At 47.7% G+C, this 19,643-nt stretch overlaps 1 protein-coding gene across 2 annotated transcripts in view; it reads right to left on the bottom strand.

Moving 5' to 3' along the window:
* Positions 1-2,221: 2,221 nt before the first annotated feature.
* LOC147105001 (leucine-rich repeats and immunoglobulin-like domains protein 2) overlaps positions 2,222-19,643 on the bottom strand; it is a 100,463-nt gene continuing 83,041 nt past the window's right edge. The window contains exons 14-15 of one of the 2 annotated variants that reach the window (XM_086011000.1): positions 19,292-19,573; positions 2,222-3,964 (exon numbers count right to left, since the gene is read on the bottom strand). In XM_086011000.1, the coding sequence (XP_085867126.1) occupies positions 3,894-3,964; positions 19,292-19,573 (353 nt within the window). In that variant the 3' untranslated portion in view covers positions 2,222-3,893. Of the gene's footprint in view, positions 3,965-11,448; positions 15,179-19,291; positions 19,574-19,643 lie in introns of those variants that run through there. The other variant, XM_086010998.1, reaches the window with a different exon arrangement.

Raw genomic sequence — 19,643 nt, forward strand, 5'->3', positions numbered from 1 at the left:
TGCTGCACTGTCAGAGGGGCAGTACTGAGGGAGTGCTGCACTGTCGGAGGGGCAGTACTGAGGGAGTGCTGCACTGTCGGAGGGGCAGTACTGAGGGAGCGCTGCACTGTCAGAGGGGCAGTACTGAGGGAGCGCTGCACTGTCGGAGGGGCAGTACTGAGGGAGTGCTGCACTGTCAGAGGGGCAGTACTGAGAGAGCGCTGCACTGTCGGAGGGGCAGTACTGAGGGAGTGCTGCACTGTCACAGGGGCAGTACTGAGGGAGTGCTGCACTGTCGGAGGGGCAGTACTGAGGGAGCGCCGCACTGTCGGAGGGGCAGTACTGAGGGAGCCCCGCACTGTCGGAGGGGCAGTACTGAGGGAGCGCCGCACTGTCGGAGGGGCAGTACTGAGGGAGCGCCGCACTGTTGGAGGGGCAGTACTGAGGGAGCACTGCACTGTCGGAGGGGCAGTACTGTGGGAGCGCTGCACTGTCGGATGTGGTATCTTATGGGTGGATGTACATAATCCTGTGGCACTATTTATATGAAGGGCAGAGACTTTCTCCCCGGTGTCATGGCCAATATTTATTCCTCAGCCAACACCTAAAAACCCCAGAGAATGCTGGAAACACTCAGCAGGTCAGGCAGCATCTGCGGAGAGAGAAACAGAGTTAACGTTTCAGGTCGATGACCCTTCGTCAGGACTGGATAAAGTTGGCGATGTAAAAGGTTTTTAAGCAAGTGCAGGGGCAGGGAAAGGGGGGAGGGGAGAACAAAAGGGAAGGTCTGTGATTGGATAGAAGGCAGGAGAGATTAAGAGACAAAAGGGATGATGGCGCAAGGCGAAAGGAGATGGTAATGGAAACAAAAGATGATTCTAGATTACGTGTAAATGGCAATGGCAGAAACATCAACAGCTGCCATTTGAAAAAAAATAGGGGCCGAGGTTATGATCTGAAATTGTTGAACTTGATGTTGAGTCCGGCAGGCTGTAAAGTGCCTAATCGAAAGGTGAGGTGCTGTTCCTCGAGCTTACGTTGAGCTTCATTGGAACAGTGTAAGAGGCCGAGGACAGAGACGACAGAGTGGGAGTGGAGCGGAGAATTAAAGTGACAGGCGACCGGAAGCTCAGGGTCATCCTTACGGACTGAACGGAGGTGTTCCGCAAAGCGGTCACCCAATCTGCGTTTGGGCTCCCCAATGTAGAGGAGACCGCATCGTGAGCAGCGAATACAGTATACTAGATTGCAAGAAGTACAAGTAAATCGCTGTTTCACCTGGAAGGAGTGTTTGGGGCCCTGGACAGTGGGAAGGGAGGAGGTAAAAGGGCAAAAGGAATCTCCAACTTTTTTCCAGTTCTGACGAAAGGTCATTGACCTGGAACGTTAACTCTGTTTCTCTCCACAGATGCTGCCTGACCTGCTGAGTGTTTCCAGCATTGTCTGTCTTTATTTCAGATTTCCAGCATCAGCAGCATTTTGCTTTTGTATTAGACCTAAAAACTGCTGAACTGATCATTTATCTCATTGCTGTTTGTGGGAAGTTGCTGTGCGTGAAATAACTGCTGCGTTTCCTACAACAGTGACTACACTTCAAAAAGTTTATTGGCTGTAAAGCGCTTTGGAATGCCTCAGGGTAATATATAATTGCAAGTTCCCTCTTGCATTAACACACATCTTTTACAGTAATGTCATCCCTCCTGCCGGAGAAGTTAATTGAAATAATTGACAGCGTAGAGGGAGCTTTACTCAATATCTAACCCGTGCTGTACCTGCCCTGGGAGTGTTTGATGGGACAGTGTAGAGGGAACTTTACTCTGTATCTAACCCGTGCTGTACCTGCCCTGGGAGTGTTTGATGGGACAGTGTAGAGGGAGCTTTACTCTGTATCTAACCCGTGCTGTACCCTGCCCTGGGAGTGTTTGATGGGACAGTGTAGAGGGAGCTTTACTCTGTATCTAACCCCGTGCTGTACCTGCCCTGGGAGTGTTTGATGGGACAGTATAGAGGGAGCTTTACTTTGTATCTAACCTGTGCTGCACCTGCCCTGGGAGTGTTTGATGGGGCAGTGTAGAGGGAGCTTTACTCTGTATCTAACCCGTGCTGTACCTGCCCTGGAAGTGTTTGAGGGAACAGTGTAGAGGGAGCTTTACTCTGTATCTAACCCGTGCTGGTTACGATTCTCTATGTAGAGGTAGCTGTTGTTAAGTCCGTGAATGATTGAGACACCCACCAGCAGGAGTGAAAACAAACAAGTCTTTACTGGTGGTAGTCAATAGCGAAACTAACAAACAGAGGCTCTCTAGCGCCTTTTATACAGGGGTGGTCACTGCCGGTACTGCAGTCTGAGACCAGTTATTCTCTTCAAAGTACATACACAACAATTCCTCCCCTTTTAGATAAACAGTACATAACATTCATTGAACAACTAAATGATAACTAATTACAATCACAATTACGGTTGCTAGATACATTGGTTAAGTTTAAGCAATTATAAGTTCAGTCTTTGAGGAGGCTTCCTGATTCTGACTGGATAACGCCTCTTTGGGGTATCAGGTTCTTCTGGCAATGTTGAGTCGAGATCAATGTCGTTGTTTGGTTCACCTGCTTCCAATATCACCGATTCTGCGGTAGCTGCAATTGGTACGTCGATTTCATTGCCAGGTGTATCAGATCGTGGTGTGGAGTTGACGTTTTCCAGTGACTCTAGAATCTGGTCAGCATGGCGTCTTACAATGCTCTCTCCAACGTCCACGGTATAGATGAGAGGTCCTTGCCGTGTACAAATCGTTCCTGGCTGCCATTTCTCAGTGCGGTAGTCCCGGGCCAAAACTGGTTGACCTATCTTAAAACTCCTGGTCGGCCTTTCATTCATATTCTGAAACTGCCTGTTCTCCACATCTCTTCGGACGTTTGGCTTAACCAAATCCAAGCGGCATCGTAGTCTTCAATTGAAGAACATCATGGCTGGGGTTTGGTTGGTAACCGCATGTGTCGCATTCCGGTAGGCAAACAAGAAGTTGTCCACCTTGTGTTGTAGGGGTTTTTCTTCATTACACATTGCCTCGATCGCCTTCTTGAATGTTTGGACAAGCCTCTCGGCCAATCCATTAGTGGCTGGATGATATGGGGCAGATGTGTAATGCTTAACGCCATTGTTCTTTAAGAACCTCCGGAACTCTTCAGACACAAACTGTGGTCCATTGTCAGAGCAAATCTGTTCAGGCAGCCCATTCCTGGCGAATACGGTTCGCAAAACTGTGATAGTTTTTTCTGTGGTGGTTGAGGACATTTTTATTACCTCTGGCCACTTTGAATGTGCATCCACCGCAATTAAAAACATCGAGTCCATGAAGGGACCAGCAAAATCAATGTGCACCCTTTGCCATGGAGATGAGGGCCACTCCCATGGATGCAGAGGAGTTTGTGGTGGGGCGTTTTGGACCTTCTGGCATCCTGCACAGCTCTTGGTCATCTCTTCGATTTCTCTATCGATTCCCGGCCACCACACAAACGCTCTGGCTAAGTTCTTCATTTTTACCCCTCCCAGATGACCCTCATGAAGCCCATTGAGCACTCTATCCTTCAATTTGGGTGGAATTACTACTCTGGATCCACACATCAAGGTTCCTCTGCACACTGACAGCTGTTCTCTTCTCGGCGAGAATGCTGGCAGCAGTGGTTCGCCATGTGCTGGCCATCCCTTCACCGTTAAATCATAGACCCGTGATAGTGTCGGGTCATTCCGTGTTTCCTTTTCTATGTTTGCATTCGTCACAGGGAGACATTCGACTATGGTCGAGTGGAATAACTCCATTGGATCCACTGCAAGGTCTTCTTCTTCCACCGTCGGCAACGGTAGGCGTGACAATCCATCAGCATTTCCACGCTGTTTGGTTCCTTTGTACTCGATGTCATATTGGTGTGCCCCTAGGAAAAGGGACCATCTCTGCAGCCATTGTGCCGTCATTATCGGTAGGCCCTTCTGAGGGTTGAAAATGGAGACAAGAGGTTGATGATCGGTTAGTAGAGTAAATTTTTGACCGTGCAGATAGTAGAAACATAGAAGATAGGAGCAGGAGTAGGCCATTCGGCCCTTCGAGCCTGCTCCGCCATTCAACGAGATCATGGCTGATCATCCAAACCCTAGCACCCGGTCCCTACACCGACAGCCATCCCACCCAAGCCCTATCCCCGTAACCCCGTAACCCCATGTATTTAATCCCCCCTAACACTAAGGGCCAATTTTTTTTATCATGGCCAATCAACCTAACCCGCACATCTTTGGACTGTGGGAGGAAACCGGAGCACCCGGAGGAAACCCATGCAAACACGGGGAGAATGTGCAAACTCCACACAGACAGTCACCTGAGGCTGGATTTGAACCCGGGTCCCTGGCGCTGTGAGGCAACAGTGCTAACCACAATGCCACCGTGCATACTACTTCTTCACCCCCCACACTAGGCTGAGGGCCTCTCTGTCAATCTGGGCGTAGTTACGCTCGGCAGAAGTTAACGAGCGTGACGCAAAAGCTATCGGCCTCTCTAAACCATCAAGGAATTTGTGTGACAGTACCGCCCCAATGCCGTAGGGAGACGCATCACATGCCAGCCTGATTGGCAGTGCTGGGTTGTAGTGAGCCAATACTTCCTTTGAAGTGATTAAGTCCTTACTCTTCTGAAAAGCACGCTTACAATCATCGTTCCATTTCCATGCTACCCCCGTTCGTAGCAGGGCGTTCAGTGGGTGCAGAATTGTCGACAAATTCGCAAAAACTTATGATAGCAATTCACCAATCCGAGGAATGACCTCAGTTGCGACACATTTTCAGGCGCTGGGGCCTTAACAACCGCTTCAATTTTGTCAGGGGACTTATGTAACCCCTCTTCATCAATCACGTGGCCACAATACGATATCTGTTTCTTAAAAAATTCGCACTTGGGGCGGTTGGCTCGCAGCCCATGTTCCCGTAGTCTAGTGAGCACCTGTTCTAGGTTGTTAAGGTGTTCACTGTCATCTTCACCTGTCACAAGGATGTCGTCCAAGTAACACTGAGTCCCCGGAATCCCTTGCAGGACTTGTTCCATCGCTCTTTGCCATATCGCCGGAGCCGATGCTACTCCGAATACCAATCGATGATACTGGTAAAGACCTTTGAGAGTGTTTATCGTGAGATACTTCCGAGAGGACTCCTCAACCTCCATCTGCAAATATGCTTGAGCTAGGTGAATTTTTGTAAAACGCTTCCCTCCAGACAGTGAGGCGAATATGTCTTCTATCCTTGGAAGAGGATATTGTACTGTGTGAAGGACCGGGTTCACCGTCACCTTGAAATCCCCACAGATGCGAATCTTCCTTGGCTCTCCGGACTTATTGCTTAACGTTTTCTTCATGACAGGAATGATGGGTGTCGCCCACTTGCTCCAGTCAACCTTAGACAACACGCCAGCCTTCTCCAGCTCTGCCTCGACGGCTGGGCGAATTGCATATGGTACCGGTCTTGCTTTGAAAAACTTGGGAACTGCATTCTCTTCTATTTTTATCGAGGCGGTTACGCCTTTAAGCGTGCCCAGTTCTTGTTGAAATACCTCTTTGGCGTTAGCTAAGATTGTTGACAATCGTCCAGGAGTGACGTCTTCATCTTTTTTACCGTCCACCGTCATTGCATGAATGGAATGCCAATCTAAGTTTATCTTCCTGATCCATTCCCGTCCCAATAACGGTGGTCCACCATTTGGCAGTATGTAGAGATACAATTTCTGAATTTTCTCGCCATTGTATTCGACAGGCACCCTTATTTTTCCTCTGGGGTATACTTTTTGCCCCGTATACGTCGTCAAGACGATGGATGTCTCTCTCAAGGGTATGTGTGAAAATAGCCGCTCGTAGTCTCGTCGATTCATGACAGTTAGCGCTGATCCTATATCCAATTCCATTTTAACTTGGGACCCTGCTATCGTGAGGGTGACCCAAATGGTTCGGTGATCCTCTTTTGCGATTACATTGTGAAGTTTGAGACAGCTTAGTCTCCTGTTTCCGGATTCACTATCGCTCATCTGGTCTTCGGAACTACTGTCCGTCATCTCTTGTACTTTCTTGTACGGTTCCTTAGTAGCCTTTTTGTTGTCGCTGGTCTTCTTCCCAGACCTGCAAACATGTGCAATGTGTCCAATCTTCCCGCATTGTCTGCATATTTTGTCTTTGGACCAGCAGTCCTTCTGGTCATGGTTAGTTCTGCCGCAGCGATAACATTTTGCAAATCCCCGTGTCATTTCGTGGGTGCCGTATTCCTGTGGTTTTTGTTGAATTTCTGCAGCTCCCCTGGCTGCTGCTTCATACGATACTGCCACGCTGAAAGCCTTATCTAGCGTCAGCTCTTTTTCTGAGAGTAACTTCTTCTGTGTTCCTTCACTCAGGAGTCCAGACAAATTTGTCCCGTAGGGTATCTGCCAGTCCTGCTCCGAACTGGCAGTGCTTTGATAGCTTGCGTAGTTCCGTAAGATACTCAGCATTGCTCTCATCTTTGTGCTGAGTTCTCCTGTGGAATTTAAATCTTTCTGCTATCAACAGCGGTGCAGGGTTTAAGTGATCCTGTGGAACAGCAACAATTTCATTAAAACTCTTCGCCTTCGGTTTGGCTGGAGTAATCAGGTCCCGCAATAGGCCGTACGTTCTAGCGCCCATTAAGTTTAGCAATATCGATGCCTTTTTCCCCTCCGCTATTTCGTTTGCCTCGAACTATACCTCGACTCTTTCCACATACGTGGTCCAGTCCTCTATTGTATTATCAAAAGCAGTGATACAGCCAGTCTTCGGCATCTTGCAAATCTAAAATGGCGCCTCCCGCGCATTGCCTTCTTCCCCGATTTAACAAAATGGCGCCTCCCGCGCTTTGCCTTCTTCCCCGCTGTTGTTAGCGCCGCTTTCCACGGTTTCTTGCACGTTAAATATTGATTCTTTTTCTTTTATTATTTTCCCGTCGTGGAGCGGACCCTCTGGGACACTTCCCTCCCTCCGAACGCTGCCCGGCTTCGAAGCACCGGCCGTGCCCGGTGTGCTCCACCCTCTCTCTCTCTTTGCTTCCCGACTCGCTGCCCGGCCCCGTTGAAAAGCCACCCGATCAAGCTTCAGTCCGCCGCAGCCCAGGAAGGATCAGAGCACTACCTGCCACCAGCCCGATTAGCTGGGAAACCACAGACCGAGGAACCCAGCCTGGCTCTGGACAGTCTCTCCTGCAAGTTTTCAAACCGATGATCGACGGTCGACGCCCGTTTCCCGAGTTTCTTTGGACTCTTTTTTTTCTGGCTCCGACCTTCAACAACGTCGTCTGAGGTGCTGCCGAGTTGCAGGTAAGTTCGTTTCTTACTCGTCGCCAGTGTTAAGTCCGTGAATGATTGAGACACGGACCAGCAGGAGTGAAAACAAACAAGTCTTTACTGGTGGTAGTCAATAGCGAAACTAACAGAGGCTCTCTAGCGCCTTTTATACAGGGGTGGTCACTGCCGGTACTGCAGTCTGAGACCAGTTATTCTCTTCAAAGTGCATACACAACAGCTGTGACAATTATACCTGGAGTATTCAGCACCAACACAGGACACACTCTCACTCACTGTCTGCTTGTTACCACAGCTCCTGGGTGTTCTGCAAAGTCATTACCCTTACAAACCTCAAATTGCAGGTTGGAAAGTACAGTATGGCCAGATTATTGCGTCTAATCACAGGTCGCACTGATCTATTAGCCACACCCCTCGATGTAATGGTGCAATGAATGAACCAGATTTCAGAGAAAATAAAATGACAAATTCCTTAATTAAAAAAACAATTCTTGTCATTTGATAACCAGGGGGCAGAGATTTAAAGTAATTGGTAGAAGGATTAGAGGGGAGTGGAGGAGAACTTTTTTCACCCAGAGGGTGGTGGGGGTCTGGAACTCACTGCCTGAAAGGGTGGTGGAGGCAGAGACCCTCATCGCATTTAAACAGTACTTGGATATGCACTTGAAGTGCCGTAACCTACAGGGCTACGGACCGAGTGCTGGAAAGTGGGATTAGGGTGGAGAGCTCTTATTCGACCAGCACAGACACGATGGGTCGAATGACCTCCTTCTGTGCCGTAAATGTCTATGGTTCTAAGGAAAGTAAATGTACACAGTTCGGAATGTTTGACTTGGCAGACGGAGGGATTCGGAATACTCAATGTCTGTATTTTGGGCCGTGATTTCGAAGATGAAATCTATGATGCGAATCAATATCCAGCTGAATCTAATAGATTAATTACTGGGACTTGGACTGGAGATCCCTGCAGATCGGAGAATGGAACTGATTTTGGAAGGGGAAATTCTACTGTAGGAGCATTCAATTAATGTGTCCTGTTCAGTTCTACCCCAGAGTCAAGGGCAAAGGTTAATTCCATGTCCCATTAAGTTCATTAAAAAAATATACAGTATTTGTTCTTTGGCTGCGAGCTGGCATTTATTTCACATTCCTAGTTGCCAATTGGCGAGAAAGCCTTCTCCTGGAACTTCATTTTAATTTGTTCACGGTATGTGGGCACCGCTGGCAAGGCCGGCATTTATTGCCCTTGCCTAGTTGCCCTCGAGAAGGTGGTGGTGAGCTGCCTTCTTGAACCGCTGCAGTCCGTGTGGTGAAGGTGCTCCCGCAGTGCTGTTAGGGAGGGAGTTCCAGGATTTTTGACCCAAAACTACTGGGGATAAAAGGGTTAAATTCCAAGGACAGGTTGCATGTATTCCTTTGTGTATGGAAGTGTTCTCATTGTTATACACCATCGCAGTGTGTGTAGCTGGGAGCATAAAATTACAAAGAGGCATTGATAGATTAAGTGAGTGGGCAAAACTGTGGCAGATGGATTTCAACACAAGCAATTGTGAGGTCATCCACTTTGGACCAAATAAGGATAGATCAGAGTATTTTTAAATGGTGAAAAGCTCGGATCTGTGGTCCAAAGAGATTTAGGGGTCCATGTACACAGATCACTAAAATGTAGACGACAGGAACCAAAAATAATCAAATAGGCTAATGGAATGTTAGTCTTTATAACTAGAGGGCTGGAATATAAAAGGGAAGTTTTGCTGCAGCTATACAAAGCCCCGGTTAGACCACACCTGGAGCACGGTGTACAGTTCTGGGCACCACACCTTAGAAAGGATATACTGGCCCTGGAAGGAGCGCAGCGCAGATTCACCAGGGCTCCAAGGGTTAGATTATGAGGAGATTTTACATAAACTAGGCTTGTATTCACTGAATATAGAAGGTTAAGGGGCAATTTGATTGAGGTGTTTAGGATTTTGAAAGGAATAGGGTAGAGACAGAGAGAAACCTTTCCCGCTGGTGGGGGAGTCTAGGACAAGGGGGCAGAACCTTAAAATCAGAGCCAGGCCATTCAGGAGAGAAGTTAGGAAACACTTCTTCACACAAAGGGTGGTGGAAGTGTGGACCTCTCTCCCACAAAGAGCAGTAGATGCTGGGGCTCAGTTAATAATTTTAAATCGGAGATTGATATTTTCTAGCCACAGATATAAAAGGTTATGGAGCCAAGGCGAGTTGATGGAGTTAAGATACAGATCAGCCATGATCTCATTAAATGGCGGAACAAGATCGAGGGGCTGAATGGCCTCCTCCTGTTCCTATGTTCCAAAGTATTTCACTGGGTATGAAGTGCTTTTAGACATCCGGAGGTTGTGAAATACAAATGCAAGCTTTCTTTCTTTGCAGACACTTTGAAATAATAAGATGTAGTTTGAAAATTCATGCAGGTATTTTAGAGCAATCTGCCCTTTCAGGTGGACGCAAGCGATCCCACGGCACTGTTCCAAGAGCAGGGGAGTTCTCCCGGGGTCCTGGGCCAATATTTATCCTACAACCAACGCCTAAGACAGATTATCTGGTCATTATTTCATTGCTGTTTGTGGGAGCTTGCTGTGCGCAACTTGGCTGCTGCTTTTCCTACATTACAACAGTGACTGCACTTCAACAACTACTTCATTGGCATTTCAGGACATCCTGATGTCATGAAAGGCACTCCAGAAGTGCAAGCTCATTCTTTTCCTTCCAACATGTTCAGTTATGCAGATGGTGTGATTTAGGGGTATGCGCTGGTAGGCACTGGAGACTGGGAGCCATCTGCCAAAACACACGACTATAATGCAGAGATTTACTAGACTGGTACCCGGGATAACGGACTTCAGTTAGGTGGAGAGACTGGAGAAGCTGGGGTTGTTCTCCTTAGAAGGCCAAGAGGAGATTTAATAGAGGTGTTCAAAATTATAAGGGGTTTTGATAAGAGTAAATAAGGAGAAACTGTTTCCAGTGACAGATGACACAGATTTATGATAGTTGGCAAAAGAACCAGAGGGGAGATGAGAAATATTTTTACGCAGCGAGTTGTTGTGATCTGGAATGTGCTGCCTGAAAGGGCGGTGGAAGTAGATTCAATGGCAACTTTCAAAATGGAATTGGAGAAATACTTGAAGAGGAAAAATCTGCAGGGCTCTGGGGAAAGAGCAGGGGGGAGTGGGACTTATTGGAGAGCTCTTTCAAAGAGCCGGCACAGGCACGATGGGCAGAATGGCCTCTTTCTGTGCTGTAAGATTCTATGAATTGCAGTAAATTTATTTAATGGGTATGAAATGTGAATCACAGCACATTCTAAAGCTGCACATTGGCAGGCATCACGACCCAGCCCCGAGTCAGTGGCCATCGCCGGGGGAGAGCGCGGTACAGAATACGGTGCAGTGGGGGGAAACCACGCTTGTGATTGGGATTTCCTGTTTTCCCGTCAAATTTCCTCTCCCCTAAAACAGTCGATTTTTGTCGTCAGGCAACAGCTCAAGTATCCATTCTTGACGCAAGTGCCAGCAGGCTATCAGACCATGGAGGGAACCACAGCCGAGCCTGTGGCCCCCATTTCTCAACAGACATCCACAGACACACTTTCCAGCAGGGACCACTGGGGGCAGTTGTACAGGGCCTTGGTGAGACCACACCTAACTTAAATAGCGGGGTTACATTCGCTATCCTCCAATCTGCAGGAACCATTCCAGAATCTCTAGAATTTTGGAAGATGACAACCAATGGCCACCTCTCTCAAAACCCTCGGATGTAGGTCATCCGGTCCTTGGGATTTATCGACTTTTAGTCCCATTAGAGGAAATAGTTTCCCTCTATCTACCCAATCAAATCCGTCATTTTAAACACCTCAATTGGATCACCCCTCAACGTTCTAAACTCAAGGGAATACAAGCCCAAGTTTATGCTGTTTAATTATAAATAATATAAAACCAAAGTATTATATAAATAATGCCAGAATGTATGGCGTTAGAATGTAAACTAAAATATATCTTGTGCGCCCTGGGCCAATTATTTCCCACCTTCTAACCCTACTTCACCTGAAACCTTCATCTGGCCACCTGCCGTGCCACGAGATTGATTAAACACTCCAAACACCCATAGCTCAGTTTTCCTACTTTTTATTGTATGCAGAAATACAAGATATTTTACAGAAACATGTTTATTTTACACATGCTTTACAGAATGTACACATGACTGAGGTGAAACAAATATACACAAGGACAGACACTGGTCAAAAAAGGCTGCACACAGCAACTGCAGACGGTTCACAGCACAGTACCTGCACATAGCGGGTTCAAAGAACATTCACAGCACAGTACCTGTAGAGGGTTCAGAGCACAGTCCCTGTACAGAGGGTTCAGAGCACAGTCCCTGTACAGAGGGTTCAGAGCACAGTCCCTGTACAGAGGGTTCAGAGAACAGTCCCTGTACAGAGCGGGTTCAGAGCACAGTCCCTATACAGAGGGTTCAGAGCACAGGCCCTGTACAGAGCGGGTTCAGAGCACAGTCCCTGTACAGAGAGGGTTCAGAGCACAGTCCCTGTACAGAGGGGGTTCAGAGCACAGTCCCTGTAGAGGGGGTGTGGTAAACCACTTTTATCGTTCACTATCGTTACACTATGGTTATCACTGTTTATATCGTTACAACAGTGTAAACAGCGATAACCAGTGTATCACTACACAAGGTTACCTCTTGCCATGCTGTTATACCTGGGCTGACCACAGCTGACTCCGCCCATGGCTCCGCCTGCTTGCCCAGGTATAAAAGTGGTTGACTGGCTGGTATTCCTCCTTGTTGGATCCGATCACCCACGAGGGTGGGCTGTGTTATTTAGCCAATAAAAACCTATAGTTACTAACTTAACTCGGCGCTTTTCATGAACTGAATTGATAGGTATATCAGGGGGTTCAGAGCACAGTCCCTGTACAGAGAGGGTTCAGAGCACAGTCCCTGTACAGAGAGGGTTCAGAGCACAGTCCCTGTACAAAGGGGGTTCAGAGCACAGTCCCTGTACAGAGGGTTCAGAGCACAGTCCCTGTCGAGAGAGGGTTCAGAGCACAGTCCCTGTAGAGAGAGGGTTCAGAGCACAGTCCCTGTAGAGAGAGGGTTCAGAGCACAGTCCCTGTACAGAGGGTTCAGAGCACAGTCCCTGTAGAGAGGGTTCAGAGCACAGTCCCTGTACAGAGAGGGTTCAGAGTACAGTCCCTGTACAAAGGGGGTTCAGAGCACAGTCCCTGTACAAAGGGGGTTCAGAGCACAGTCCCTGTACAGAGGGTTCAGAGCACAGTCCCTGTCGAGAGAGGGTTCAGAGCACAGTCCCTGTAGAGAGAGGGTTCAGAGCACAGTCCCTGTAGAGAGAGGGTTCAGAGCACAGTCCCTGTACAGAGGGTTCAGAGCACAGTCCCTGTACAGAGAGGGTTCAGAGTACAGTCCCTGTACAGAGAGGGTTCAGAGTACAGTCCCTGTAGAGAGGGTTCAGAGCACAGTCCCTGTAGAGGGGAGGTTCAGAGCACAGTCCCTGTACAGAGGGTTCAGAGCACAGTCCCTGTACAGAGAGGGTTCAGAGCACAGTCCCTGTAGAGGGGGGGGGGGGGGTTCAGAGCACAGTCCCTGTAGAGAGAGGGTTCAGAGCACAGTCCCTGTAGAGGGGGGGTTCAGAGCAGTCCCTGTAGAGGGGGTTCAGAGCACAGTCCCTGTACAGAGAGGGTTCAGAGCACAGTCCCTGTAGAGGGGGGGTTCAGAGCAGTCCCTGTAGAGGGGGTTCAGAGCACAGTCCCTGTACAGAGAGGGTTCAGAGCACAGTCCCTGTACAGAGAGGGTTCAGAGCACAGTCCCTGTACAGAGAGGGTTCAGAGCACAGTCCCTGTACAGAGAGGGTTCAGAGCACAGTCCCTGTAGAGAGGGTTCAGAGCACAGTCCCTGTAGAGAGGGTTCAGAGCACAGTCCCTGTACAGAGGGTTCAGAGCACAGTCCCTGTACAGGGGGTTCAGGGCACAGTCCCTGTACAGAGGGTTCAGAGCACAGTCCCTGTACAGAGGGTTCAGAGCACAGTCCCTGTACAGAGGGTTCAGAGCACAGTCCCTGTAGAGTGTTCAGAGCAGTCCCTGTACAGAGAGGGTTCAGAGCACAGTCCCTGTAGAGAGAGGGTTCAGAGCACAGTCCCTGTACAGAGGGTTCAGAGCACAGTCCCTGTACAGAGAGGGTTCAGAGCACAGTCCCTGTAGAGAGGGTTCAGAGCACAGTCCCTGTAGAGTGTTCAGAGCACAGTCCCTGTAGAGAGTGTTCAGAGCACAGTCCCTGTAGAGAGGGTTCAGAGCACAGTCCCTGTACAGAGGGTTCAGAGCACAGTCCCTGTACAGAGAGGGTTCAGAGCACAGTCCCTGTAGAGAGGGTTCAGAGCACAGTCCCTGTAGAGGTTCATAGAACAGTACCAGATGCCTCAATACCAACAAGGTTCCATGCCTAAAACGTTAACTCACCATTTCCCTTCACAAACCTTGTGTTTCTTTCAGATTCCTTGCATTTGTAGTGCCGCGCCCCCACTCCCCCACCACATTTCTATTTTGCAATGAGAACCAGACTCAAGAAAATTAGCCTTAATCAGTGAGGATCGACTGGAACTAAAGGCAGACAGCGAGGGTGTGGACGGTCGATGCTTTAATGGGCTGTTCTCCTTAGAGCAGAGAAGACCAAGAGGAGATTTGAGAGGTGTTTAAAATCACGACGGGTTTAGATAGAGTAAATAGAGTAACGGTTTCCAATGGCTGAAGGGTCGATAACCAGAGGACACAGATTTAAGGTGATTGCCAAAAGAACCAGAGGCGACATGAGGAAAAACGTTATGCAACGAGTGGCTAGGATTTGGAATGCGCTGCCTGATAGGGTGGTGGGTGGAGGCAGATTCAATAGGGAATTGGATAAGTGTCTTGATAAAAAATTGCATGGATATGGGAAAGAGCAGGGGAGCGGGACTAAGTGGATTGCTCGTTGAAAGAACCGGCAGACTCGATGGGCCGAATGGTCTCCTCCTGTGCTGTACAATTCTATGAACCTCTGCCGTCTAGGTGCAATTGCTCGCTTGTTTGTGCCCAATTACAGTACTGGGAAGAGCACAGGACCTGTCGTTGAGCGAGAGGAGCACCTTCCGACATCCAGAACTCAGTGTAGGAAACTGCAGTGTGAACGTACATCCAATCAATCTGCAATGAGGCTCGCTGGCTTCCATTAAATAACTTGCGTTTCTCTGGGGGGGGGGGGGGGGGGGGCACCAAGCTTGGGTTCTGAAAGCCTGAACATCGGGAAGAGAAGACGACGCATCGTCTAGGGATGGGGAATGGCCATTTGGGACTGGGATGGGAGGAATTTCTTCAGAGGGTTGAGTGTCTTCTCGGCCCCAGAGGGCTGTGGAGGCTGAATCGTTGGGTGTATTCGAGGTCGAGATAGATTTTTGGGATCAAGGGATATGGCGATCAGGTGGGAAAGTGGAGTTGAGGCCGAAGATCAGCCATGACCTTATTGAATGGTGGAGCCTTTCTGCATGGAGTCACAGTTGGAAGTTGGAGTCACGTTCAGGTAAATGTGACCACGCTCCGTCCCAAGCGTGTTGGACATGACGCAGGTGTATTTCCCAACATCCTCTGGGCCAGCGTCCACAATGATCAGAAGCTGGTTGGCAGCAGCAAAGAAGTGCCTCTCCGTTACGGTTAGCGGGCCGTCGTCCTTGGTCCAGTTGAGGCGCGGAGTGGGGCTGCCGCCAGCTATACACTGCAGAACAGCAGTCTCGCCTCTGGCAACAGTCCGGTCTTCTAATGGCCGTACAAACGAGGGAGTTTCTGCAGGGTGGGGGGGGTGAAAGGAGTGCAAATTAAACAAGATTAGTCCAGCCGGCTGACAAAACTGCTTTAAAATTCTCAAACTCCTCAGCTGCAAGCAATTCCACAGCCTCAAAGCTCTGGGCAGCACTCGGCAGCCGACATGAACATCAGTGCTGTGGTCACAGAGGGCAACTTCCGTCCACAAGTGAGTGAAATTATCACTGCTGTGAACAGATGATGAAATAGACACTTGGAACCAGAGCTAAACCGTAGCGCTGTAGGAGTAGGGCAGGGAGAAAGACTCCACAAGTTTTATTATAAAGCCAGCTGGAAAAATAAAGAACATTACTGTTCTCTGCAGCCAAGAGCGTGAGTCCCAAAGGCTGTGTTGCCTACCCGGTGCCAGGGTAAAGGACATCTCCTCTGGGTTGGAGAAGAACTTGGAGTGGGAGGGGGAGGATCCAGTTGTCGTGGTCCACGTATGTACCAATGACATAGGTAGGACAAAGAGAGGTTCTGCTGAGAGAGTTTGAGTAGCTAGGGACTAAATTAAAAAGCAGAACCACAAAGGTAATAATCTCTGGATTATTACCTGAGCCACGAGCAACTTGGCATAGGTTCAATAGGATCAGGGAGATGAATGCGTGGCTCAAAGATTGGTGTGGGAGAAGTGGGTTTCGATTCGTGGGGCACTGGCATCAGTACTGGGGAAAGAGAGCTGTTCCGTTGGGACAGACTACACCTGAACCATGCTGGGACCAGAGTTCTATCGAATTGAATTAACTAGGGAGGTAGATAGGGCTTTAAACTAAATAAGGGGGGGGGGGGGGGGTGGGGGAGGAGGGTTCCAGTGGAGGGAAATCTAGAATGATAGAGAAAAGACAAGGAAGCAGTGCAGGAAAGTGATTGGGGTAAGGATAACCAGATTGTGTCAGGAAGGGACAGAGCGTACAAACAAAGGAGTGCACTAACAAATAGGGTCCGGGTAAGAAAACATGGTAGTAAGACAAATAGGAGCACAGTACAAAAAAATGTTAAGATGTCGAAAAATGCTTTAAAAGACAAATCTAAAGGCACTGTATCTGAACGCACGAAGCATTCGTAATAAGGTAGATGAATTAACAGCGCAAATAGATGTAAACGGATACGATATAATTGCAATTACGGAGACGTGGCTGCAGGGTGACCAAGGCTGGGAGCTGACTATCCAAGGATATTCGATATTTAGGAAGGACAGGCGAAAAGGAAAAGGAGGTGGGGTGGCCTTGTTAGTAAAGATGAAATTCAGAGCAATAGTGAGAAAGGATATTGGCTCAGAAAATCAAGATGTAGAATCAGTCTGGGTGGAGCTAAGAAGCACCAAGGGGCAGAAAACATTGGTGGGAGTTGTCTATAGGCCTCCAAACAGTAGTGGTAATGTAGGGGGATGGCATCAAACAGGAAATTAGAGATGCATGTAACAAGGGTACTACAGTAATCAATTAAAAGACTTTAATCTACATATAGACTGGCCAAACCAAATTAGCAATAATACTGTGGAGGATGAATTCCTGGAGTGTGTACGAGATGGTTTTTTAGACCAGTACGTTGAGGAGCCAACTAGGGAACAGGCTATCCTAGATTGGGTATTGTGCAATGAGAAGGGGTTAATTAATAATCTTGTTGTGCGGGGTCCTTTAGGGAAGAGTGACCATAACATGACAGAATTCTTCATTAAGATGGAAAGTGAAGTCCAATCCGAAACTAGGGTCCTAAATCTAAACAAAGGAAACTACGAAGGTACGACGAGTGAGTTGGCTATGATAGATTGGGGAGCTTCATTAAAAGGCATGACGGTGGATCAGCAATGGCTAACATTTAAGGAACGAATGCATGAATTGCAAGAGTTATACATTCCTTTCTGGCGCAAAAACACAAAAGGAAACGCGGCCCAACCATGGCTAACAAAAGAAATTAAGGATAGTATTAGATCCAAAGAGGAGTCATATAAAGTTGCCAGAAAAAGGAGCAAGCCTGAGGATTGGGAGCATTTTGGGGTTCAGCAAAAAAGGATCAAGAGATTGATCAAGAGGGGAAAAATAGAGTACGAGAGTAAACTTGCAAGGAACATAAAAGTGGACTGTAAAAGCTTCTACAAGTATGTAAAAAGAAAAAGATTAGTGAAGACAAATGTAGGTCCCTTACAGTCAGAAATGGGAGAATTTATAATGGGGAACAAGGAAATGGCTGAGCAATTAAACAAATACTTTGGTTCTGTCTTCACGGAAGGGGACACAAATAACTTCCCAGAAATGCGAGAGAACCAAGGGTCTAGTGAGAAGGAGGAATTAAAGGAAATTAGTATTAGTAATAAAATAGTGCTGGAGAAATTAATGGGACTGAAAGCTGATAAATCCCCAGGGCCTGATAATCAGCATCCCAGAGTACTAAAAGAGGTAGCCATGGAAAGAGTGGATGCATTGGTTGTCATCTTCCAAAATTCTATAGATTATGGAACAGTTCCTGCAGATTGCAGGGTGGCAAATGTAACCCCACTATTTAAGAAAGGAGGGAGAGAGAAAACAGGGAACTACAGACCGGTTAGCCTAACATCAGTAGTAGGGAAAATGCTAGAGTCTATTATAAAGGATGTGATAACAGGACACTTAGAAAATATCAACGGGATTAGACAAAGTCAACATGGATTTATGGAAGGGAAATCCTGTTTGACAAACCTACTGGAGTTTTTTGAGGATGTAACTGGTAGAATAGATAAAGGAGAACCAGTGGATGTGGTGTATTTGGATTTTCAGAAGGCCTTTGATAAAGTCCCACATAAGAGGTTAGTGTGCAAAATTAAAGCACATGGGATTAGGGGTAAAATACTGGCATGGATTGAAAATGAGTTAACAGACAGGAAACAGAGAGTAGGAATAAATGGGTCTTTTTCGGAGTGGCAGGCGGTGACTAGTGGGGTACCGCAGGGATCAGTACTTGGGCTCCAGCTATTTAAAATGGAGATAGATAGATTTCTAGACACAAAAGGCATCAAGGGGTATGGGGAGAGAGCGGGAATATGGTATTGAGATAGAGGATCAGCCATGATCATACTGAATGACGGCGCAGGCTCGAAGGGCCGAATGGCCGACTCCTGCTTCTATTTTTCTATGTTTCTATATTAAATTTGGTCAAGGAATTTCAGTTCAATTTGTCGTATTCAGCAAAATCCAATCACAACCTTGGTTGCAGCTACAAGAAACCTAATATGCAAAGAGAAAATGAGTCTTCTCTCCACCCCCCTACAGTACAGAATCAGTGCTAATCTAGGATTATCCTGCACAGTAAGTACCGTATCAACAGTATTCTAAGGTTTTACCCATTAAACTCACGGCGCATTACGCATTACATAGTATTTACAGCACACACAGGCCATTCGGCCCAACTGGTCTATGCTCCACACGAGCCTCCTCCCACCCTACTTCATTTCAGCCCATTATATCCTTCTATTCCTTTCTCCCTCATGTTTATCCAGCTGCTCCTTAAATGCATCAATGCTATTCGCCTCAACCACTCCCTGTGGCAGCGAGTTCCACATTCTCACCACTCTCTGGGTAAAGAGGTTTCTCCTGAATTCCCCATTGGATTTATCAGTGACTCTCTTATATTGATGGCCTCTAGTTCTGGTCTCTCCCACAAGTGGAAACATCTTCTCGATGTCGACCTTCTCATAATCTGAAAGACCTCGATCAGGTCATCCCTCAGTCTTCTCTTTTCTAGAGAAAAGAGCCCCAGCCTGTTCAATCCTTCCTGATCGGTATAATCCTTCAGATCTGGAATCATCCTAGTAAATCTTTGTTGCACGTTCTCCAGTGCCGCTATATCCTTTTTATAATACGGAGACCAAAACTGTGCACAGTGCTCCAAGTGTGGTCTAACTATGGTTCTATACAAGTTTAACATAACTTCTCTACTTTTCAATTCTATCCCTCTAGAAATGAATCCCAGTGCTTTGTTTGCCTTTTTTATGGCCTTATTAACCTGCGTTGCTACTTATAGTGATTCATGTATCTGTACCCACTTTGCTCCTCTACCCCATTCAGACGCTTATTTTCCCAAGTGGCCTCCAGTTAACAGCAAGTTTCACTAACTCACCTAGGATGGTTAGTGTGGCGTTTGCAGAAATGACCCCTGCCGTGTTTTGGGCCATACAGCTGTACATGCCCATGTCCTCGATCTTCACGTTGGCAATGAAGAAGACATCATCCTCTGGCATGACGTGCATACGCCGCTCCCGTGCTGCCGGGAAGTCCGTACCACCATCTTTCTGCCAAGCAATCTGCGGCATCGGATGACCTCCTGCGGCACACTCCAGCCGTGCCATTGCGCCCGTCCGGATCGTTAAATCCATGGGGGTTTTCATAAACGAGGGGAGTTCTAATAGGAAAACAAGAAGCAAACGATTATGAAAACAAACAACTTGCATTTATACTGCGCCTTTAATATA

Source organism: Somniosus microcephalus, chromosome 18 (genome assembly GCF_052327205.1).
Source record: "Somniosus microcephalus isolate GS21.2 chromosome 18, FLI_Smic_1.0, whole genome shotgun sequence".
NCBI lineage: Eukaryota > Metazoa > Chordata > Chondrichthyes > Squaliformes > Somniosidae > Somniosus > Somniosus microcephalus.